At 42.3% G+C, this 24,542-nt stretch overlaps 1 protein-coding gene across 1 annotated transcript in view; it reads right to left on the minus strand.

The window, feature by feature from the left end:
* LOC144762687 (uncharacterized) overlaps positions 1 to 22,118 on the minus strand; it is a 324,450-nt gene extending 302,332 nt beyond the window's left edge. The window contains exon 1 of the mRNA XM_078647930.1: positions 21,968 to 22,118. Coding sequence (XP_078504056.1) covers positions 21,968 to 22,040 — 73 coding nt within the window. The 5' untranslated portion in view covers positions 22,041 to 22,118. The remainder of the gene's footprint in view (positions 1 to 21,967) is intronic.
* Between the last annotated feature and the right edge of the window lie 2,424 nt (positions 22,119 to 24,542).

A 24,542-nucleotide genomic window follows, 5' to 3' on the forward strand; every position in this document is an offset into this window, starting at 1 on the left:
ACCGGAACTTTGCCGCATTTCCATCGCTGCAACACTTTGTTGTGAAAGCGTAACGCATCGTAAGGTACATTGACTCAAAGTGTCACATTTTTAAGACCTGAACAGAACCAAGCTAAAACTACCATTTTGAGTACAGTATTGTGGATTTTTGTCGTTTGTGGTCTTGTGATAAGTCTATATAAATAATACTTATTTTTTATATGAAACCTGTGTGGTGTACATCTGTAGTGTAGTTCCTATTATCCCAATAGGCTCTGCGCATTGGAATAATATCTTCAGTAGTATAGACGTAGGACAGAGGTTAACTAGGTCTTCTACTGATGATATTAGACTTAAGTTTTGTGTGCCAGCTAGCTCAGAGTTCACTAGAAACTTTCTCGAATAGGCGAGGAGGAGTTTAACCTCCCTGGATAGACAAGAAGGGATTTAGTTTCTGACAACCATAGAACATGACAACTTTGCTCTCCCTGATCAAGAGTATATCTCCAGAGTCGTGTGAAAACAAAAGACAGCTATTTTACTCAGTCAGTACGTGCATACTTAGTTCCACCAGTTTGTAGAGAAAGAAGAGATGGGCGTGTTCAATAAAAGGTGTTATTTATTGATCAGTCTCTTTTTCTCATACAAGAGAAATGAATCGCTACAGTTGCAATACTTAAGGTTAAGTAAAGTGCATACAGTAAAAGCAGGATTATAAAATAATACTGTAAAAGCATTGGTATGGTTTCTTAGCCATATGATACTTTAAAATGGATAAAAGATATACATACATATTTACATTGACTAATCGTACTCAACTGGTGCTTCTAACTACGCCTACCCCGGTGTACCTGACCTAAGCCTAATACGTCGGAGGGAGTAAGTAAGTGGCAGTTTAAGTTAAGTTTGTTTGCCAAGAATCTGACTCAAGAATTCTCTGTAAGGGGTTAGTCAGTTCAGTACCTGGGATTTAGAAGGCAGGAGGGCTGGTATCTCTCTCTCAGGACTCGATATCCCAGTCACCCGCGAAAATGGGCTGGAAACGCTGGAAGCTGGATTTCTCGGCAGGAGAAAAGGCAGCATCTCTCTCAGCGCGTCAAATAGGGAGGGGCAGGGTCCGTGGGCTTCCTGCATCAGCTGGGCTCTCCGGCAAGTAGTGCTGCTCCAAGCTCATCACCACCGTGTCGTTGCTTAGGGCAGCGTTGGTATATTTATACCTGAAAGGTGCCGTGTTTGACGTAAGGATGGACATAATACGTCAGTAAGGATGTCACAAGAACTGGTCATTCTTGCATTCTTTACAGGAGTTCTCAAATGAAATCAAAACAATAGCTACGGGGGATTTCCCAGGTCTGCTGGAGGTTTGGTTTGTTTTGAGAACTCTGTATGCTTTCTAGGGGGCTGGAGGAATAGGGCTTGCTTAATGTGACAGCATGCGCTATGACTTAATCTGAAAACGGGATTCTGTGCCGTTGTATGGATATTAGTGAATTATAACCGGACAAGGGTCAGAAATAGGAGTATCGATACAGGTCCCTAGATAAACATACTACACCCACTCCACGAATTCATGTCCATATTTACTAACTAAGCAATAGTAAACATAACTAATTGTGCATGTGTATACCGAACCACCCCAAAATACATTATGCATTTGAAAATAGGCATATTCGAAATGCACGAAAAATGAGTATAGGTACTGTATGCATTCAAGCAGTGTAATCATTCAAAAAAGGATGCACAATTTATCTTAGCATGAATGATTTGCGAAATTACACATGAAATGGCTCTTAATACAGAAAAAAAGGTGCGAGACCATCTCATCACATATAAATACAATTACTTGTACATAAGCTAGAGGTTGAGGTAACGTATTGTCCCTAGAGTTCCTAAAAATAGAAGCTCTGTTCTCTAAGAATAGTTCTACTTTAAGCAGAAGATAAGTGCCAAAAGGTAAATATTTTGGGTTTGGGAAAAAGTTTTTGTTTTTCCGTGAAGAAGGAAAAAAATTGTCAGTAGCTTTGTTTTTAAAGCTGAAGGCCAAATTCAGAGTTCAGGGAACGCTGTGTGCAATCTTGCTTAAAGTCATTCTCTCTGTTCTGGTGAAAACATCATTTCAGACAGACTCTCGAAAAAACAGTCTACCGCTTCTGGTGAAAGTTCGACCAAGTTGGAAAATGTCGCTACCATGCAGTCATGCGCATGTTCGCTTTCAGTGATGTTTAGACCAGTACTGCTTACAGAAGGTCGTACCTGGTTGATGCTGCTCTCATCCTGTACTTCACTACCCTTCAATCGTAGTGGTGAAGTCTCCACGAATGCCGTCATCAGGATAGGTAGCCGCTGGGGACAGCACAATGCATGAGCCTTTACTGGACCCAACAAAGTATCTGCATCCAATGGTACTTCTGATTGTAGTGTAAGACAGGTGCCCAACACGCATTCTTCGCCGCATAGCATGCATCTTAATACAGGTAAGACACAATTCTGCCATATGGGTCTGAACGAAAGAAACCAGGTCATATTTAGATCTCTTAGCCAGGCTAATCCAAGGACTTTAGTTATGCGGTCCCGGTAGCGTATAGCTAGGATCGTTTCTTCCATTGTTGCAGGAGTCTTGTCTGTGACATGGTTTGCCATAACGAAGCAGGAGTAGCAAAAATAAAATGCCTGCTACGAGTCCCAACAGGAGAGGAAGTCCGCCAAAGATGGAAAGGAAGAAATTTGGAAAAATACCCAGGACTGCTTTGAATGGGGTTAACAGTCCCGAAAAAACGGTCTTAAATACACTCGCGATACCATTTGTATCAGAAATATTTAAGATTTCGTTTAGCATCTCTGCGAAGTGTAGGGGGCAATTTGTTGATAACAAGTCATGTATCTCACCCGTTGTCCTTGCAACTTGGAGATCATATGTTTCTTTTGATGACGTCAGATGAACTGGCGTCTGTAGGAGCACAGTCTTCATTCTGCTTAAAGTATCAATTCGAATAGAAGAGATATTCAAACTCGGCCAAATTTTTCCCTCCCTGTCTGGAGTGTCATTCGGAAACAATACTCGCTCACAGCAAATGACCATGGAAGTCACGCTTACTAGATAAGGTTTTCCTGGCAGCAAGCCACAACATCTGTGATCCACAATTATAATATAGCTCCCGTTAAAAAGCTGTCTAAAGAATGGTTCTATTCGTGCTGCAGGTGTCCCGAGCTGGTGGCATGAAAGGTTATTTGAAGTCCCCTCGCAGGCCCCATGTAAACTTATGCCCTGACACAGAAGTATACCACTTAGTGATTTTTCACAATTGTTACCACTAAGAAATACACTCTGTCCCTTATCACTGTAACATGTGTGTGTATAAGGTAAGTTCCATGTTGACTTAATGTATCCTTTACCCAACCTTTCATACTGGCCTGCCTGTATATATTTTTGACAATATCGAAACTGGAAAGTTGTTATCGGAATAGTTATTATCCCATGTATTATCCATTCAATGACAGGTCGCTCTGACATTGTCAATGGTAATCTCTCAATATTCTGGAAGACAGAGTCATTAACCCATTGTCCTCAACAGAAAGTGATTTTTCCAAATGAACACAGTCAATTTCCCGTATTTTCTCTGCTGTTTCAATTTGAGTTACTTTCCAAGCTTCATTGTAAGCTGCATATATAGAGGACGCTATGAAACGTTTTTGACGCTGTTTGCGTGGTCCCATAATGAAATCACGCAAGTCAGCACCTTCTTTAAGTAAAGTTAAGTGTAGCTTAATGTCTGCCAGTGTGGATGTATGTAGCCATTCAAGGCAGAGTTTTCCTACACTGTATGTTCTTACTATCCCTGGATGTTGTCGCTGGGAGTACCTAGGGTCTGGCCTGGTCAATTTGAACCCCTGTATTTTGTTCAGGAATCTATCTTGACAGTTATTTGTGTCTGTGGGCCAGATCAACCATTTTTTCCAATCAGGATGTGTTCTGTTTTGGTTTAAAATATGGGATACGTCTATCTCAACATCTGTAGTGCTATTACTGTCAGGTGTTGGCTTTGGAATAGACAGTTTGTTTAAGTCTTTAATTTTGGCTAGGCCAAGACAGGTCGTTTGTTGAATTGTGTCATTCAAAAATATAATTTGTTCTGGGATCATGCAGGCTCTAAATAATGATTCTATACCTTTCACTTGCCAATCTTTTGTACCCCAGATCGTTTTTGTTTCAATATTATTGTTCCAGAAATCAAAACCAAATGTTTTCATTTTTTCAAAAAATGCCTCTGAATAGATTAATTTTGTGTTTGTAAGCATGTTTTTCATTCCTGTCTTATTTAACAGTTTAAAATAAAATGTTTCTGCATCACCTGTGTTAAACCCTGAGAAGTATAAAAATTTATCATAAAATGAACTTCCTTTTGGTGGAGTTGCACAATGTTCCCATTGGTTATATTTTAAAACATTTCTAGGTTGAGCTGATTTATGGAGATAATGGTTACCATAGTGGTTATAACAATACATCTGGTCATAATTAGATGAACCTTGTAAATATTCATGTTCTGTAAATTTAGCTGACATCACTAGATCTGACATCATATCATTAATACTGTCAAAGTCCCAATCATCAGCGAATGTGCTTGGTTTTACAAAGTCACTCAATGAAATCTTGAATTAATGAGGATACTTCAGGAGCTCGACTGGACCATAGATTTCGTAATCAGTTTTGTCCCATGCTATACCACCTGGTATAGGATTTGCTGTGAAGTTCACTGAAGAAAGTTCCCTTTTCTCGATGTGTGAAGACTTGTGTGGTTTCAGGACCAAGTTGATATTCTGACTTGCTGTGTCCATTGTAACATATTTTCCCTCAATGAAATGTCCCAAGCATAGTACCATGATGAGCCAAAGTATGAGGATGAATACTCCTAGTGCCACCCAAAGTTCAATCCATGGAGAAATCAGATAGGTTTCTTTTAGTTGATGAAAGAGTTCCTTTGTTTTGTTTTTAAAGGTTTTTGTTGTTGGTTCTTCCTCAGGTTCACTCGGATCCTCAGAAAAATCATCGAAGTTGATGAAGTAGCCTGATGCTGTTCTGTCAATTGTTTCAATTGCTTCAGGATTCTTTTTTGCTTTTTGAATTTTCTTTGTTTTATTAGCATAGTCTGTGGTTACATCATTGTAGACTGGTGTTTCTTGATGTAAGTTTTTGATTTGGGTTTCAAGAGGTTTAAGTTCCATGGCTTTGTTGCATAGTCCTTGTTGATTCACTGTAGGTTTATCAATTGAGATTAGTCTCTCAGTTTGAACCTCTGTATTTGTAGCAAACTTTGGTGTTCTACTACTTCTTGGGAGTCCACTTGGCCTACTACTTGTTATCGGCCACATGATTGTGGTTTTACCAGGTCGATGGATACAACTTGGTTCTCCTCTTTACCAGCAAGGGGCGGTAATACTACTGATCTTGTCCCGTTGACAGACAAGACAGGTACTGCTTTTCTGTAAGAAGGCCCAAATTCCTTCTTTACCGCAATCTTCTCTCTGACCAGATCCCCGGTTTTTGGAATCCAGACAGGCCTTGCTGGGACAGGTGGTTTCTCATCAGTGGCTGTTGGCTTTTGCTTCAACTTTATGTTGCTCAGGTATTTTCTCTTTTCGTTTAAGTCCTGTAAAATAGCCAAACGATCTTTGATATCAAAGCATTTTTCTTTAACCACTGAAATTTGACTGTCGAGGTCCTGGATTAACATTCTAGTCCCAAACAATAGTTCGTACGGACTGAGACCTTTCAGAGAATTTCTTGGCAGATTGTTAAGACTACGTTGGACACTTATTAAATATTTGACCCACCCAGCTCCCGAACCTAATACCTTTGCCGTTATAGATTGCTCTATGCCTTGGTTTTTTCTTTACACCATCCCGTTTCCCTCAGGAAGGAAGTGATAAGAGTCCCGCAATGCAATGCCCATGCTGGCCATACACTCCCCATAAGCTCGAGAGCTAAAAGCAGGGCAATGGTCAGAATGTAGCATGCCCCATGCGTATATGCCATTATAGACTCGCAAATCTTTATATAACAGTTCAGACGTCAGCCGAGAGCTGGGGTCTACATTTTAAGTGATGATAGTCTCTATATGTTAATTTGACGCATTAATCATACTGTGTTTTATATATTTATTGTTTAATCCCGTCTTGAGCGAACCGCCATGGTAAAACACCGTCTCGGTCGCCACTGCGATCTCTGTTGCAGTTCGGACAGTTTTTTGCAAATATGTGATGTTGCAGGCTCATTCCTGGCCACCAGTATGTGGATTGCAATTCTTCCAGAGAATCTCTTAGTTTGAGGTGTCTAAGACCCTCACCCATATGTGCGTCTGCTATTAACAAGCCTCTCCTGTTCTTGTTTGGAATTACTCTATCCCCCACTCCAGGGATTTGAGCAAAAGGAACGGAGTTTGCATCGATTATGTATGTATAATTGAGTGGATAGGTGATGGGTAGCGCTGAGCAGTCGCCTTTTGATGAAGTTTTCACCGCCAGCATTGTTTCCCCGTCAATGTATTTTCCTGAACGCTTTTTTGTAGCTACGGGAGCCGATTTAGTTGCTTCCGCTGTGGCTGTCTCAGCCAATAAATTCCCTGCAGCGTGAACGCCATCACGCTGATGACTCAATGAATGTATCACGTGAGTCTTTGGTAGTTCTTTCTGTAAAAGAACTACTTGTTCCCAAAGCGATTTTTGCTTTATTGTGGCATCTGTGTCATCTTTGTAACCGTTTCGAACCCATTTCTGCAAGTCTTCATTGTATGATTTGACGCAGGAATGTGAATCGCACACCATCAGTGTCGGGAATTCGCGATCGACAATATCGAGCGCCATTTTTAAAGCTATTAGTTCAGTTTGATGACCTGAATTGTCTTTTACAGATTGTGACATCGTTACTAGTGGCATCAATTTACGTCCGCGCCACCGGCATTTGACAACCTCGCATGTAGCGTTGTAGGCTTGTTTTCCCAAAACTGAGGGTTCTGCATAACTGTTTGTGTATATTACGCAGGCGTAAAGTTGTATGGGCAGAATGTCGCCAGGCAGAGGGTATTCTCTTTCATATTCTAGATTTTTTAATTTTTTAATTTCCGGGTCAAAATAGTATTTCACTCTGTCTGTAGCAAGAGAATCTTCCCATTGTATCCATTGTGGATTTAGTGCCATAGTAGGTAAATTACATGGGCTTGTTAATGCCTCAAAGGCCGATTCTGCTGTTCTGACTGTAATCTGTCTGCCGTCAGCTTGGTATCTTTCTCTTGCTACAGCTGTTTGAACCGCATGAACAATGTTTTCCTTAATGCTGAATGTTTTTTCAGCTTCTGTGTACAAATGTGATTTGTAAGCTATTGGTACCGTTTCTCCCTCATTAGAGGTTAGGTATGTGAATTCGCATCTTCCTGGGATGACCCGAATCACAAGGTTGCGTGTGTTATCGCGTGTTTGTAGTTTTGTTTTAACTAACATGTCTGTTTGTAAAGATCTCAAAATTTCTGTGTGTTTTTGAGTCCAATTGATTCTTTTAAAATCTGGTCTTATTAAGTCATAGAGAGGTTTAACCCTCTCCGCGTAATTATGTAAGTTCTTCCGAAATTCAGGAAACCTAGAATTGATTGTACGTTTTTCAGCGTTCTTGGTGCTTGGATTACAGCACATTTCTCCAGGAAATTGTCAGCCAGGCTTTTGCCTTCACTTGATAATTCATATCCTAAAAATAGGACAGTCAGATGGGCAATTCTTGACTTTATGAAGTTGAATTTGTAACCCTCTGCTGCGAACCCAAGTATTATGGTGTTCACTCTTTTCAAGTGAGTATCCAAGTCATCATCTGTTAGATAGATGTCGTCGACATAGGATAATGCCTCATCATCATACATTTGTAGTAACTCTGTTACTCTCGCTGAGAATAATCCTGGGCTGTTCTTGAACCCCTGTGGCAAACAACAGAAATTTTCTGCGAGCCATTTATTGAGAAAGCGGTCAAATATCTGCTTTCAGGTGCTATATTTCGACAAAAGAATCCATTAGAGATGTCTAATGTTGTTTTGTATTTTTTGCGCACTATGCTATTCATTAGTGCTGTACTGTGTGAGTTTTGTACTGCAAAAGTTTTGCAACATGAGTTGAGGTGTCTGTAGTCCAAAACTAGACGATATGAATCATCTGGCTTGGAGACAGGAAACAAAGGATTGTTCATTTGTGAGGTGCATGTTTCAATCACCCCCTGGTATTCAAGTTGATCTAAGATCTCCCTGACCTGTTTTTTAGCTTCTTGCTTAATTGGGTACTGTCTTTGTGCAGTTGGTTGAGATTTTAACTGGATTTTGTGAGGGATTGAGTCCTCATCCCATCCTACGTGGTTTTTATATAATGCAGGAGCTTGGGCTACTGCCCACTTTCTTGCAAGTGTATATTTTTTATGTATTGGAATGTGATTTGAGAAGGCAGGCATAATCATTTCTTCGCCATGAGGGCACTCCCTGACAAACTCTGGTGGCCAGTGTATTTCAGCTAAAAGGATGTCATAGCCTTTGGAGAGGTTATCCCAAAATAGACCCCTTATTTTCCTAGTCTTATCTCCCTCTATACGTAAGGTTATTTCATATATTTTATGAGGTTTGCTAACTCTGGTATCTGCAGTTTCCACCTGAATGTACTCATTCGTGTCCACTGTCTCCAGATGATTCATCAGGATCTTGTGAGCTATGCTCACTTCTGCTGCGCTGTCTAGCATTGTCTGAGCCCACTCTCCATTTTTCAGCTGTGTCCTCAGGATCCTCGGCATGTTTGATTACTTTAATACTGGCTACCTTCTTCTTTGGAAATTGGAAATTTTTATTTTGATGAGCAGGTTCCTTGTCTTTGGACTTGACGTGCTCTTCCCTGTGTTCTGATCGTCCTCTTCTTTCCGATTTCTGTGAGGAAGTCTGAAAAGATCGAGATGGACGTGTATCAATATCTTGATATCTATCAGGTTTCTTCAAATTATCCCTATTTCTAAGGTTGTATTTTTTCTCAGAGGGCTCCCTCTGGGGAGACTTGTGTCCTTGGTCTGGAGATCTTTCTCTCCGCCGAGGAGACCTTCCTCTGGACTGGAATTTCTTCTCTTTGGGAGTGGATTGTTCATTTCCATCCCAGCTCTTTTTTGGAGTGTTTCAGGATTTTCAGTTAGTTGGGGTTTCACTGGTTTTCCACCCAAACTATCTCTTCCTAGTTCTTCATAGGATTTTTCTATGATTCTGGCAAGTTCAAATGGTTGTTCTGCTATATCTGTTTCTTTCAGTCTTTGGCGGATCGCCACTGTTGCTGCTTCCCCCTTTATGTTGGCTAGTAATATTGCCGAGACCTGCTTGAAGTCTTTCAGTAATTTTATACCCAGAGTTAAAGCAGGTTCTGGTCCGTATTCATTTTGAATCTGTTTTAGCACCTCTGGTATTACCGCCATGGACGGAACACCATGTGTTTTTGTGTAAATGGAAGCAAAGACTGTACCCCAAGTGTCACAGTCCTCCACATGTGGTGCGATCCCCATTGGAAGACAGATAGTCAGAATTCTGTGTTTCTCAGTAGGGGTAGTATCCGGGAATACTGCCTCTATTTGAATGATTTTTTGTGCTAACCAGAATGGAATTTGTTCCCTTTAAATGGGTACTTTACCTAGACAGGACTGTATGTTCTGTGGTGTGATTTTATTTGTGTTCCCCTGATGAGGGGTCAGTTGTGGAATTTTAATAGCTGTTTGGACTGTTGAAGTCCGCATTACATATTGGATTAATTGTCTGTGTATTTTAATCAGTTGTTTTAACTGTGCTAATAGTTCTGGTACTGACATTTTTTCAATGTCTGGATGTGGTGTGTAGCTGGCTAGAACCGGCCACGTTGCTCCTGGTCTACCTAGTGGACCGAGCCTGGTGATGTGATCATTATGTTTTAGGGCGACTTTAAACCAGAGCAGGTGCTCTTGGTATTTGAGTGGGATTTCCACCTCCTCGAAAGGGGTGTACTCATCCGGTGGTTCCTCTATTTTGTAATAGTGGAACTCCTTTGTTACAGCGTTTGCTGCTGGAAAGTTTATCCATGAATAGAATACCTCTGTCTGCCGATATTCATGTGCCTCAATTACAAATATGACTGTACCACCTCTTGATGTCAGTCCATTTCTATAGGTTTTAAAGTTATAGTTTTTCTTATGCTGACCGGGATGAGTATTGCATCCGGGTCTTGCTGTAGGAGACTTGTGTCATCCGCTAGGAGTTGAGCTGCTAATCTAGCTGTCTCCCTCTCTCCTTCACCGTCTGACATTTTACTGACAGGAAGGTTTTTTGTTGCAGATCAGGTTTTCACGGAAACAAAGATTAGATGCACAATGTTTTGGAACAGTGTATCCTTCAACGTTGAATAAACCAAAAACTATACATAGGAGTCTCCTCCTACTAAGTTTGGCGGATTTAACCTTTGACCCACTCCAGACGTCTTTGGAGTTTTATGGGAGAAAGGTTCTGTGTGGAAAAGCACGACTGAGTTACTCTAATGCCTTGCGTTAGTTTTATCGCCTTACCAAACCGTTGGGCGCCATGTAGTGTCGCATCTTGGATGTCGCCGCTGTAGCTGTCGTATTGCACCGCATCAAGAAAAGCGCCTCGCATCAAGAAAAGCGCCTCACATCCACGAAAAAGCGCCCCACCGTTGGAGCTGCAGTCTTCGCATCTTGGATGTCGCCGCTGTAGTTGTTGCATTGTGTGGAAGCATCTCGCAAAGTCGGAGAAGAGTGTCGCAGCTGAAGCTGTTGTCATTGCATCGCAGAACAAGGGTGCGGCTGCAGCTGACACATCGAATCGAGACTTCTCACATCATCGGAAAAGCGTGTCACATCTGGAAGATCTTCTCCTCTTTATTTCTTTGCACCGGAACTTTGCCGCATTTCCATCGCTGCAACACTTTTGTTGTGAAAGCGTAACGCATCGTAAGGTACATTGACTCAAAGTGTCACATTTTTAAGACCTGAACAGAACCAAGCTAAAACTACCATTTTGAGTACAGTATTGTGGATTTTTGTCGTTTGTGGTCTTGTGATAAGTCTATATAAATAATACTTATTTTTTATATGAAACCTGTGTGGTTTACATCTGTAGTGTAGTTCCTATTATCCCAATAGGCTCTGCGCATTGGAATAATATCTTCAGTAGTATAGACGCAGGACAGAGGTTAACTAGGTCTTCTACTGACGATATTAGACTTAAGTTTTGTGTGCCAGCTAGCTCAGAGTTCACTAGAAACTTTCTCGAATAGGCGAGGAGGAGTTTAACCTCCCTGGATAGACAAGAAGGGATTTAGTTTCTGACAACCATAGAACATGACAACTTTGCTCTCCCTGATCAAGAGTATATCTCCAGAGTCGTGTGAAAACAAAAGACAGCTATTTTACTCAGTCAGTACGTGCATACTTAGTTCCACCAGTTTGTAGAGAAAGAAGAGATGGGCGTGTTCAATAAAAGGTGTTATTTATTGATCAGTCTCTTTTCTCATACAAGAGAAATGAATCGCTACAGTTGCAATACTTAAGGTTAAGTAAAGTGCATACAGTAAAAGCAGGATTATAAAATAATACTGTAAAAGCATTGATATGGTTTCTTAGCCATATGATACTTTAAAATGGATAAAAGATATACATACATATATACATTGACTAATCGTACTCAACTGGTGCTTCTAACTACGCCTACCCCGGTGTACCTGACCTAAGCCTAATACGTGGGAGGGAGTAAGTAAGTAGCAGTTTAAGTTAAGTTTGTTTGCCAAGAATCTGACTCAAGAATTCTCTGTAAGGGGTTAGTCAGTTCAGTACCTGGGATTTAGAAGGCAGGAGGGCTGGTATATCTCTCTCAGGACTCGATATCCCAGTCACCCGCGAAGGTGGGCTGGAAACGCTGGAAGCTGGATTTCTCGGCAGGAGAAAAGGCAGCGTCTCTCTCAGTGCGTCAAATAGGGAGGGGCAGCGTCCGTGGGCTTCCTGCATCAGCTGGGCTCTCCGGCAAGTAGCGCTGCTCCAAGCTCATCACCACCGTGTCGTTGCTTAGGGCAGCGTTGGTATATATATACCTGAAAGGTGCCGTGTTTGACGTAAGGATGGACATAATACGTCAGTAAGGATGTCACAAGAACTGGTCGTTCTTGCATTCTTTACAGGAGTTCTCGAATGAAATCAAAACAATAGCTACGGGGGATTTCCCAGGTCTGCTCTAGGTTTGGTTTGTTTTGAGAACTCGGTATGCTTTCTAGGGGGCTGGAGGAATAGGGCTTGCTTAATGTGACAGCATGCGCTATGACTTAATCTGAAAACGGGATTCTGTGCCGTTGTATGGATATTAGTGAATTATAACCGGACAAGGGTCAGAAATAGGAGTATCGATACAGGTCCCTAGATAAACATACTACAGTAGTGTTGTCACTTGATTACTGTATGTGTTCACAAATGCTAAACACACTGCCTCTGAGATAAGCCTGTTTGCTCGTGCCAAGCTACAAAGGGGGTGAGCAGGGGTTATTTTAGGAGTGTACCCCCTACCCTGAATAGAGGCAAGGGTCCCTATTTGTCACAAGTACCTACCTGTGCCAACTAGAGACCCCCAAATCTAACAGCTTTTCTCAGTACTTACTATAAAATCGAAAAAACAACAAAACAGGCATCTCAAATAGTATTAGTCCCTGACACTCAATGTATTACACTCAATGTAGCCAGGGGCACAATCTTTCCCCATCAAAAGTACGTACTTAGCGTGCTGTGATATTTCCAGCCCACACGATCCTCCAGTGAGGGTAAAGTCTCTATTGGGGTATTCAATATCGTGGCTCTTTATCCAAAATAGTGTAGCCAACTACAGAAAATAAACGAGATATGGCTACTGTGGGCATACTACATATGTACAGCCAAATCACGTGTGACCAAAATCCCATCTCAGCATCACCCTATATCCAAAACAGTGTCTAATTCAACCTTTGCTTCCAGGTATACAATACACTGCGTCACTCATAGGTATTTCATGACAAGTAAAATACTTGATTAGAGCGAGACTGAATAGTGTAACACAGGCAAAAGATCTGACCGCAAACTCTAGATCCCTATTTTCTCATTGTTATATTTGTCGCAGTATCTATCCAATCACTAAATACCAATCTTGAACTCTATTAGTTTCCTTAGAATATACCTTTCACAAAGTTAAGCGTAACTCAGTACTCGCTTACTGCCATTATTTTTCATCGTCTCACTCTTAACAAGAAGTCTTAGCAAGGACCTTTATTACTCTCAACCTAGCATCTCTTGTTCGTCACTCTATGTAGACATCTCCTGTAAAAAAAGGGTTGCTTATCCTCTTCCACCCACTTGCCCTCAATCAAATATCACTGCAACCCATTCGACACAAGCACCTCAGGCGTAAGCCAACTTAATCCCCATCAGCCCTTCAGTTTCTTACCGTCTTGTTAGATCGTTCACTCGTCTATACTTTCCTCCCACTGGCGTCTGCGAGTACGAGGTTGAATCCTCGAGCAAAGACGCTCTTTTGAACTGTGAACTCAAACACGTGACCAACCCTTAGTCACAGCTCCCTTCTACATTGAGTTTATATCAGCGCCATCTTGAAAAAAACTATTTGTCCGTATGGCTTCCAGTTACTTGGGGGAAATAAACGTATCTCCGCACATCTTATCCAGAACATTCCTTGTAATTCTAAGACCAGAGTCTCGTAAGTAATGTTCCTCTTTGTCAGAACGCCACGCTTCTACCCCAATATATTTTTTAGACATATCCAGACTTCCATAAAACTATCGGCAAAGCAATCATTTTCCTAATATATACATCTTCAAAACATGGCCCTGCATACAACGTCTACTATGCGTATCGCCTAAACGCATAAGTTGCGCCTCTCTGTGAGCTCTCGTACCCGTGGACTTTGCAAAATCAATGTATTGCCACCATCTAGTATCCTATTAAATCTATGATCCCATTTTCCTCACAATCTCGGCTCCATTCCATTCCTTAAGTGCTCAATTTATATAGTTAATACCTCCAATAATTATATATAGCTTTCTATCCACATTACAGGAGAGGGTGAACAATTCTATGTGTTGTGGAAACTCACCTTAATCGTTCCCATACTGTCAATCTAGTGTGCATTCATTACCACCGCTTGAGGCTTAAAGTCAGTTATCAAATCTCATCAACTTTTAACAAAGCATATTTTCAATAATATACTAAATAATTAGCTACTAAACAAACCATATCCTTATACATTACTGCACATTATACATAGTTTATACCATTTAAGGTTTCAAGTCGGTCATCAAATGTCATCAACTTTTAACAATGCATGTTTCAATAATATACTAAATTACTTGCTATTAATCAAACATATCATTATACATTACTGTGCATTATGCATAGTTTATACCAGTTCCTCTTATTTATGCTGTGAACAGTATTAATGTTGAGGTAGCCCCTCCATCATCCGCATTCTCCAAAGTTTTGCTCATCATTTATTGCACACCAGGTGAGTGCAACACACAGTATACTATCCTCTATTTTTATATTAACCAAGCCCCGCATATAGTTTTTCATTGTTCATATATTTTGGCATATTACACTACGAATGGTTGCAGAGATTGTAACACTAAACAGCATCCATTCATTTCGTCCCTAAAAAGTAGTGTAGCTCTTGGTCAATGTTCAAACCCAACTCAGTCGTCCGCAATTTCAAAATCCAAGTTGCCTCAATCCTCCGCAACTGCAGCTCACGATTGCCGCCCCTTGCTTGTCTCTGTGTTTGTTCGATTCCATAGAATCTAAAGTCCTTGTTTCTACCCTGTGATTCACATTGGCAGATGTGTGCGGCAGTCAGGTATCTAATATCGCCCTGTTTTACTGCTCTTATGTGCTCTCCTATTATTTCTCTGAGCGTATGAATAGTGCTGCTGATATATTTTCTGTTACATCTGCACTCTACTACATAAACCACATAGTTAGTGCTACAGTTAATGTTGGTAAAGATCTCATACCTTTTATCTCCAGGACCCATTAATTCTTTCTTGCCTTTACTTGCCCATTTGCATGCCACACAGTGACCACATCCATAAAAACCTGAAGTCTCTAGTGTTAGCCAATCATTCTTTCTCTTAGGAATGCGGTAACTCAGGCTCAGTAAGTTCCTAAGGCAAATAACTCTTCTGTATGTAATGTCTGGTCTTGATTTGATGAAGTTATTAAGGCGTGTGTTCCCCCTTAATATGTGCCAGTGTCTGTTCAGGCTCTTGACAAGTACTTTTGATAGTGTGTTGTGATTGGTTACCATCCTTATCTTGTCCTCCTTTTTCTTTTTTTGTTGTGCAGTGCATTCTTTCAAAGTCTCTTGTCTCTTAATTTTACTAATCCGTGAACTTGCTGAGTTCAGAGCATGTCTATCATATCCTCTCTTTCTGAAACGTGCCAACATATTGTTGGCACACTCTTCAAACTCTGGGTCAAAGTGCAATTTCTCCTAGCTCTGATAAGCTCTCCATAAGAGATTGCTTTTACTTGATGTGAGGGGTGAGCACTGGAAGCATGCAGCACAGTATTACACAAAGTCGCCTTCCGATATAATCGGCTATGTATCCTGCCATCTCTATTATATAGTTCTGTGTCCAGGAATGAGATCTTATCTTTACTGTTTCATAAGTAAATCTGATATTAACATCATTGTCATTGAGGTGTCTCACAAACTCCTCTAGTTTCATGTTGTCTTCTGTCCATACCATCAAGCAATCATCAATGTATCGCCCCAGTATAAGATCGAGTCATTCAATTTGCATCCAACAACCCCCCAGATCCACACCTCCTCAAGCCAACCCATGAAAAGGTTGGCATACGAAGGCGAGAACCTGGAGCCCATGGCAACACCTTGTTTTTGTCTGTACCATTTGTCCTTGACGATGAAAATATTGTTATCAGGAATGAGTTCAATCTTACTGATAATCATTTCATTGTGGTCCCATGTACTTGCTGACCTGACACTAAGCATCTTTCTAATGGCCTTGAGCCCACAGTCTCTCTTAATGCTCATGTAGAGAGGAGTGACATCTAGAGTCACTAGTATCATGATATCCTCCCAAGTTAAATCCGATAGTGTTCCTAGAATGTGTTTTGTGTCTCGAATAAAGGATGGTAAGTTATTCACCAAGGACTTCAGATAGATGTCAACATATCCTGACAATCTTTCTTTTGGTCCTTCGTTACCTGAGATGATCGGTCTCCCCGGTGGAAATGGGAGATTTTTATGTACCTTTGGAAGAGTGTAGATACATGTGTACCTAGGTCGATCTACCTTAAGATAACTCATCTCTTCATCATCCAGCAAGCCCATGCCATGCCATTGTCTGAGGTGTTTATTGATGTGATCTGTGAGTTTCCAGATAGGGTTCCCTGGAAGTAACTCATAGAAGGTTGCGTCATTTGATTGAGAGAGAATCTCCGCATCATAGTTATTACTGGTCATATCCATAATGTTTCCCCCTTTGTCAGCCTCCCTGATAGTAAATAATGGCGGTAAGCTAGTATTGAGTTATGCTTAACTTTGTGAAAGGTATATTCTAGGAGAACTAATAGAGATCAAGATTAGTATTTAGTGATTGGATAGACACAGTGACAAATATAACGGTGAGCAAATACGGATATAGACCTCACGGTCTGACCTTATGCCTGTGCATGCTTATGCATGTTCAGTCTCACTCTAATCAAGTGTTTTACTTGTCATGCAATACCTATGGGTGACGCAGTGTATTGTATTCCTGGAAGTGAAGGTTGATTTAGACACTGTTTTGGATATAGGGTGACTCTGAGATGGGATTTTGGTCACACGTGATTTTGCTGTACATATGTATTATGCCCACAGTAGCCATTTCTCGTTTATTTTCTGTAGTTAGCTCCACGATTTTGGATAAAGAGCCACGATATTGAATACCCAAATGGAGACTTTACCCACGCCGGAGGATCGTGTGGGTCGGAAATATCACTGCACGCTAAGTACGTACTTTTGATGGGGACATATTGTGCCCTTGGCTACATTGAGTTTAATACATTGAGTGTCAGGGACTAATACTAATTGTTATGCCTGTTTTGTTGTTTTTCTGATTTCATAGTAAGTTCTGAGAGAAGCCTATTGAGGTTTGTGTATCAATAATCCACTTCTTCTTACACGTGTGGGTGGCAGGGCACTTACGTGTAAATAATCAGGTTATTGGTGAATAGAAAAGAACCCAATGTTTACAGGATGAGTGGTGGATAGTCACATAATAGACCAATCCTCACACATAACACATGAGGTTCTTTGGGAATTGGAGCTGAGTACAACTACAACTAGACAATGTTTCAATTGCGTAGCATAAGCTAGTCTAATAAGTAAAAATAATCTTACAATATGGATGACGTTCACCCAAATAATTTACTACATGTCACAATGAAGGGACAAGGGTGCAATGTCTCAGAGTCAATTAATGGATAATTATGAAATAATAGTAATTGTGGTCTATCTTTCATGTAGCCTTGAAAAAGTCTCATGTACACTATACAGAGGCGACGAAACACGTGTTGGCAATTGGGCTTTCGATCAGTCACAGTAACTTACATTAAAGAAGGAACAAGAGATCAAGAAAAGATTTAAAGACTGAAGAATCGTATTATTTGTTTTACGTCTATACCATATATTCTAATTGACTGTCTGTACTACTGTTGTGTTATAGGGAATGTTTTAAATAGGGGTTTTCACTAACAGGACATGTAAATCTTAAAGCACTTCTTACCTTTTATATACATTGCACCCTGCCCTCTGGGCTGCCCGGGTCTACCCCAGGGGTGATTTATATGTATTTTAAAGGAAGGTTTGGGCCTGACAAAATATTAACTTTGCCAGTTCAAAATGACAGTTTAAAACTGCACACTCAGAGGCTGCATTGGCTGACCTGACACATGTTTAAAGGGCTACTTTAGTGGGTGGAAGAATCAGTGATGTAGGCTCACTATTAGAATATACTTTACAGGCCCTGGGTACATATAGTGCCATTTTACTAGGGATTTGTAAGTAAATTAATTTTAATTGGGTATAAGCCAATTCTATCATGTTTTATGGAGAAAGCACAAGCAAATTGGCATGACTAGGAGGAGTAAAGTGCACAGTCCTAAGACCAAAAAAAAATAACTCAGAAAAAAGGGGAGGATAAAGGCAAAATGTTTGTGGATGACCCTGCACAAAGGGTCAAGTCCTACAGAAGAAAAAGTGATAAGATATTAATCAAGAAGAGGCCATGTGAAACAACAGAGTAAGAAGAAACGCAAATATGATCACATGATTAGTAAGACACATTTAAAAATATTGGTTTTCAGAGCATGCTGTGATAGTGCATCTTAAACAAATGAAATCAGACATAATTCTACTGCACGAAACACACTTAACAACTTAATCAGGTGTTTTATTGGCAAGTATAATTTGATCTAACAACTAGTTCACTCTTCTTCTAATATAGAACATAAAGAGATAGCCGCAATGTGACGAAAAAGTAAGAATTTACAATGATAAAACTCATTATAATAAAACATTTTGGAAATGGATAGCTCAGAAAAATAATAAAGGAACTTTGGATCGGAGCATAGTAAATTAATTTGGCCCACAGATTACCTAGCAAACTATCGTCACCCTTATTGTAGAATTTGAAAAATGTTCTTAATCTGTGACATTTAGTAGATTTTATTACATTAATCATATTAATCTGTCTGGTCTGCACATAATAGAAAGAAAAACAGTCCTTTGACCTGGGCCTGGATTTCAAAGATATTTAGCACATAGTACATCCAAGCTTGTTGTCTGAGTAAACGGTGTGATAGTGATGCCCGTGTGGATATTTGCTAACATTCCTTTTTAGGTCTCGCTTACGGAGCACATGCGTTGTCTCGACGAGAGATGCTGTATACTCTATAGTGGGGGAAGCTTCGCCCACTTTCCGCCCATATTTGTCAGTGGCTTTGGTCAGTAAATGCTGGCTTCCGATTGGTTTAAGGCTTGTTAGTCCCTCGTCTGATGATTATATCGTCATTTGTATCCTTCCAAGGCTACTGGCCCCTTTACTCCAAGCACTTACTTCTGGCGTGCAGGCGATGAGGTGCTTTGTTCCTGGCCGGTGTTCCGTCGTTTCCAGCTTCCCATCTATAAGCGCTCCCCGCCGCGTGTGTGCGCATGCCCATCATGCTAAGTAACCGCATTCTTTACTTTGTCTTCACTACTATTCTGTTGTTTTTTAGTGCGCATGCTTGGCATTGCAAAAAGCACATTGTCATTTAATTTGAAGCTTCCAGCGGCGGCCCGTTTGTTGGCTGCATTGCATATTCAGGATGAGCAAGTCACGATAGCTGTGGAGAGGTACCCTGGCAGAGCAAGAGAGGTCTGGGGCGGGGACATGCCCATCCTGCTGTTCTATGGCGGTTGGCTCACTTTGCTTTATTATTGTAGTTTTAGTGGAGGAGGGGGCGAATACACTAACTTTGGAGGGGAAAGTGACAGACACCCCATCGGCTGATCCCCACACTCTTATCAAGGATACATGCCATGGAACTCCTCGTTTTTCTGTCCCAGCTATTGACAACAGTGTGCTATCCATCCCAAAGTGCTGTGAGCAACTGAGACGCTTATATCCGTCCTTTGTCAGCGGCAGGGCGCCTCCTTTGTGCCAGCTATTCCCTCTTCTGTGTCGGTGTGGAGCTGTAGTTTTCCTGGACATCCATCCGTGCCTGGTTCCCGGTTTCCCTTCCCTCCCTGGATGGACCCAGCTGGTGTGTCACATGATCCGCGTTCACCACCACCCGCAGCAGCTTGAGGATCGCCATGTTGGTGCACTACAGAGGAGTAGAAGGGTGCGTGTATCATACTTCTGTGCTTTTCAGTTTACACTATACAAGCTTAAGTCTCGGGTGTCGGTGGGCTCTTCAGGGTCTACATTACTACTGTTCATGTCTCTGAGCTCCAGTGGCATTGATCTTGTCTTCCATTCCCAGTTTTCTCCCTGCCAAAGTACATGTGTCTCCCTGTCCCAGTGGTTGTAATCGTGTCTCCCTGTCCCAGTGTGCGTGAGCGTGTCTCCCTGTCCCAATGGTCGTGTGTCTGTCTCCTTGACCCAACGTTCATGTCTCTGAGCGCCAGTGGCAATGATCTGGTCTTAGATTCAAGTGTTCTCCCTGCCAAAGTACGCCTGTCTCCCTGTCCCAGTGGTCATGTCCCCCTGCCAAAGTACGCCTGTCTCCCTGCCAAAGTACGCCTGTCTCCCTGTCCCACTGCACGTTTGTCCTAATATCAAAAGTCCCCGTTCCTCGTATAACTCTCCAAGTCTCAGCATCTGTGTCCGCCTGCCCCAAACGCCTGTATGATGCAGTGCAAGTGCTTGTTTTTTAAATGTGCATACTAAATAATGAAGAACACCCCTCCCACCTCCCAAATAGCATCGAGCAGTGTTTGCCTTGCCCTGTTATTTAATTATGTAATTGCTTGATAATAAGGCATCCGTAATGCTTGCCTGCAAAAAAAACAAAAAACTCCCACCTCGCAAACATCATCCAGCAGCGATGCCGTTGACTTTTAGTTACTTATTTAATAAGGCTCCGGTATGCTTTTTGTTCGTGTTTGTTTAATTGTGCATCACATGAAGACTCCAGTGTCTTTTTTCACTGCTGCAGTGAGACTTCCACAAAATCGTCCTTTTAGATTAACAAGGGCCACAGTGCATTTTTGAACTTCAATTTAAGTGCAGCGGGAGGGGCTGCGGCCGCCATTGTTCACGTGCGCCCGTGTTGCTCATCTAAAAGAGCGACCATATGTTGTCTTTCAGTAAACCAATGCTGGTGTTTAGTCTTGCAGGGCATAAGAAGCGGCACGCTGTGAGCAGGCATCCTGGGACAGATTTATGTTAACTGGCGCATCCCCAGGGATGCGCCAGTTAACATGCGCCACAGTCCGCCACTGCTCCGCCACCCATGGTGCGCCGCATTTGTGATGCGGCGCACCATGGTGCAAGGCAGTGAGGATGCGTGACGCATCTCTCGGCGTACGGGCGGCGCATTGCAGGAGTCATGTCGCAAGTGCGACATGACTCCTGCAATGCACAGGAGCCACCTATTCAATGCATTGTGCGTCACCCTTCGCCTGCTTCAAGCAGGCGTAAGGAATTGACGTAGAAAGTGGCTGAGTGAAATCTCATAGATTTCACTCAGCCACTTTTAGGAGGCGTTCCTGCTCAGGAACGCCCCCCCCTGCGCAGGAACGCCTCCTTATGGCCCAGGGGTTTCCAACGTGACGCACCTCCTAGATGCGTCACGTTGTAAATAGGGCGCACTGTTTGCGCCGCCGTTGCGTCACATTACGTGACGCAATTGCGGCACATTACGTGACGCAATTGCGGCACAAGGAGGCGCAAGGGCATCATAAATCTGCCCCCTGTAAGTAAAACTTTTTTTCCTTTGACAATAAGCTTCTCTCGTTTTTTAAATGTGCGTACTAAATAATGAACAACACCCCTCCCTCCTCCCAAATAGCATCGAGCAGTAATTGCAGTGCCCTGTTATTTAATCAATAAGGCACCCGTAATGCTTGCCTGCAAAAAACACCCCTCAGTGCCAACCCCTTTAACTCAGCCCTAACAATTTCACAGCACTCGGTCACAAAAGCCGACATCTTTCTTGTCACTTGTTAACAAAAATCCTCATCAGCTTGTCCTAAAAACATGCGTTTTTTGTTATTAAAAGGGAGAAAAGGTTGAAAATGCGTACGAGGAATGCATTCCTGTTGTCTGTGTCTAATCCTTTGAAGCCCTATTAGGAGGACTTGTTCCTACAAGTAATGCTATAATATTAAATGCAACCTACAGACTAACGACACAAAGTGAGTACTACACTTACCTACTGAGCTCTGTCTTTGTTCTCCGGGTGCTGATAAGAGATAGTATTTATTTCCCAACTGAAAGATACTCATGTTATTGACCTCAGAGAGAAGAATGAAAAGGGGGGGCCCTTGGCCCCCCCGCACGCATGGCGGCGCGGCGACCGTCGCCCCCACTGTCTCCTTTGTCGCCATTCGGCGGTGGGGGCGTGCCCTTGGGGGCGCGGCCCACCGCCGATTGGCTGGCGGCCTCCCTGACCCGGATCCTGGGAAGTGGGTCCGGGTCAGGGGGGGCGGGCTATAGGAGGGGCCACCTGGCCCCTCGGGAATAAAGAGATAGGGAGCGCCCAGGAGACCCCCTTGTCCCTGGACGCTCCCTCGCCGAAACGGTGTGCCCCGCGCTCGGGGCTTCTTTGTTTTTTCTTCTCTTGCCTTTTGTTCAGGTCAAACTTCCTCGGAGCGAAGCAGGGGCGGTCAGAACCAACAACGAACGAAGGGAGCAGGAGCGCACGATCGGCGACTGCATTTGAGGGTCCGATCCCAGCCGAGCGGTGTTCTGTTGGCGATGGAGCTAGGAGCACAGGGAGCGAGCGTTCATTGTTCGACCAGGGTTGGCAAGGCCTGTCGGGCGCAAGGTACGTTTCACGGAGCGAAGCAGGGTCTGCTTCGGCAGCAGACGAATGGGAGACCATTCGGGGGCTTTTGTTAAAGTAAACTGATTCTGTGTCTTAGGCGGGGGCCACACTCTGTTAATATGGTGTGGGAAAGCTTGATTATTTTATGAAGCAGGTCAGTTTTTAAATAAGGTGTGATTATGCTAAATCCACTTAATCTCACTGTGCCTAACGCAATGAATGTGTCCTCATGTGACGTAACTGGTGCTATGTAAAGCCATCTGATAGCTGATGCAGTACAAGCTTACGGTTGACAAGATAGCTCGTTGTTGCACTTTCATGCTGTTTAGCACAGCTCTGCAGCGATTAATAAGTGACCAGTAGGAAGGTAATGGTGGGGCTGAATTCAGGCGGTTTGGCTCTCCACGAGAGGCACGGAGGAGGGGGCGGTCGCCGCGCCGCCATGCGGGCGGGGGGGGCCAAGAGCCCCCCCCCCCCCCCCTTTCAGATGAGCGTGGTTCGTTGCTCTCTTCCCACCGCCAGCCAACTATAATGGAAACGGGGATACAATTTACATTCAGGCCGAACACGTTTAGTTTCATTAATGTAACTGAGTTACTTTATCTGATGCAAAGCGAATAAAATATAACTGGTCGCCAGCAGCTCTCTCCTGGCACAGCTGTCAAGTTATTTAGTAAAAAGAAGCACAAACACCCATAGGGCGTCCAGGGCATTCTCATTATCTAGTCTGTGTTTTTCCACCTTCCCAATTCAGTTACAAAGTAAACTAAGCATAGTCATATATGATGGCTCCTTCTTTACTCTGACAATAGGGAATACGTGTCATTTCAAAAGTGGTTTCTAGCATTTGCAATACCTAGGTCAGGAACTCATTTCTGGCCGCCTTCTGGCTATGTTGATTGTGTGGGGCCCAATTTAATAAATATAAAATAGAATAAAGCAACCCTCACTCGCTATTTAAATGCTTCCATGAAACTCCTTCCTGAGTGGCAACGTGGAGCTCAAATAATGGTGAACCACTACCAGAGCCAGGTTTTCTTGAATGTGGGTATCTATCATTAGAAAGCTGTTCTCTTCCATTGGACTACAATCCGAAGAGATCTTGGGTTGGGGGGTGTTGAGGTGGCAAGTGAGGGCTAATGATTGAGAGCATGAACACTTTAGAACAGCTTATCAAAAGTTTAACCTCTTATCCTGAAATTTGAAGTGGAAATATGCAAGGATTGCAAAACCTCGAGGACAGCAACAGTATTTGTTATTATGTGTCCTCGCCATATAGAACCAAAAATGTACAACATCTGTAAATGTGTTCTCTCTGAAATGTGTGGTTAATTCTCATTGCTTGCTTTTGTTTTTGTCTTTGATTACTGACATAAAATAGTGGAGCAGCCTGAAGAACTTCTAGAGCAATTTGTGCGATGCATTACCAGCTTTTTATCTCACACTCACACTCATGATTAAATACTGTCTCATTCCTGTTGTTTAATTATGTGTATAGGCCATTTCTATAATCTTGCTCGTCCTTTTTTGGGATCAGCAAACAATAGGATTGAAGCTTGCGTATGGAAGCCATCACTTTCAGTAGTTCTTCAGTCTCTACTTACATTCCTTGTGGTGCTGAACTGAACTTTCACTAAGGCATATGTTGTTAGTTTCTGCCATCTTACTCGGATTCATGTTTCAAAGACGTGATCGATCCTTGTTTGATTAGGTGTGAAGTTGTTGAGTTCAGATTGTTGTCTAGCATGTGGTGAGCTGCCAGTTTATGCAGGTGCTAATCCAGTAGACTCTAACTGAAGTGTGAGCCTAGTCCATGCACCCACTAGAGCCAAAGGGGTGCGTTCAATAACGGGTTCAAATAGCTAGGCTTTCAAGTAGAAGTTATTGCTGAGGAGTAGCTACTTAGCAATTAAGAACATGCTGTAGGCCTTGCAAGTCTTTTGTCAAAGGCTACATATAT

The sequence above is a fragment of the Lissotriton helveticus genome, chromosome 6, assembly GCF_964261635.1.
Source record: "Lissotriton helveticus chromosome 6, aLisHel1.1, whole genome shotgun sequence".
In the NCBI taxonomy this organism is placed as follows: domain Eukaryota; kingdom Metazoa; phylum Chordata; class Amphibia; order Caudata; family Salamandridae; genus Lissotriton; species Lissotriton helveticus.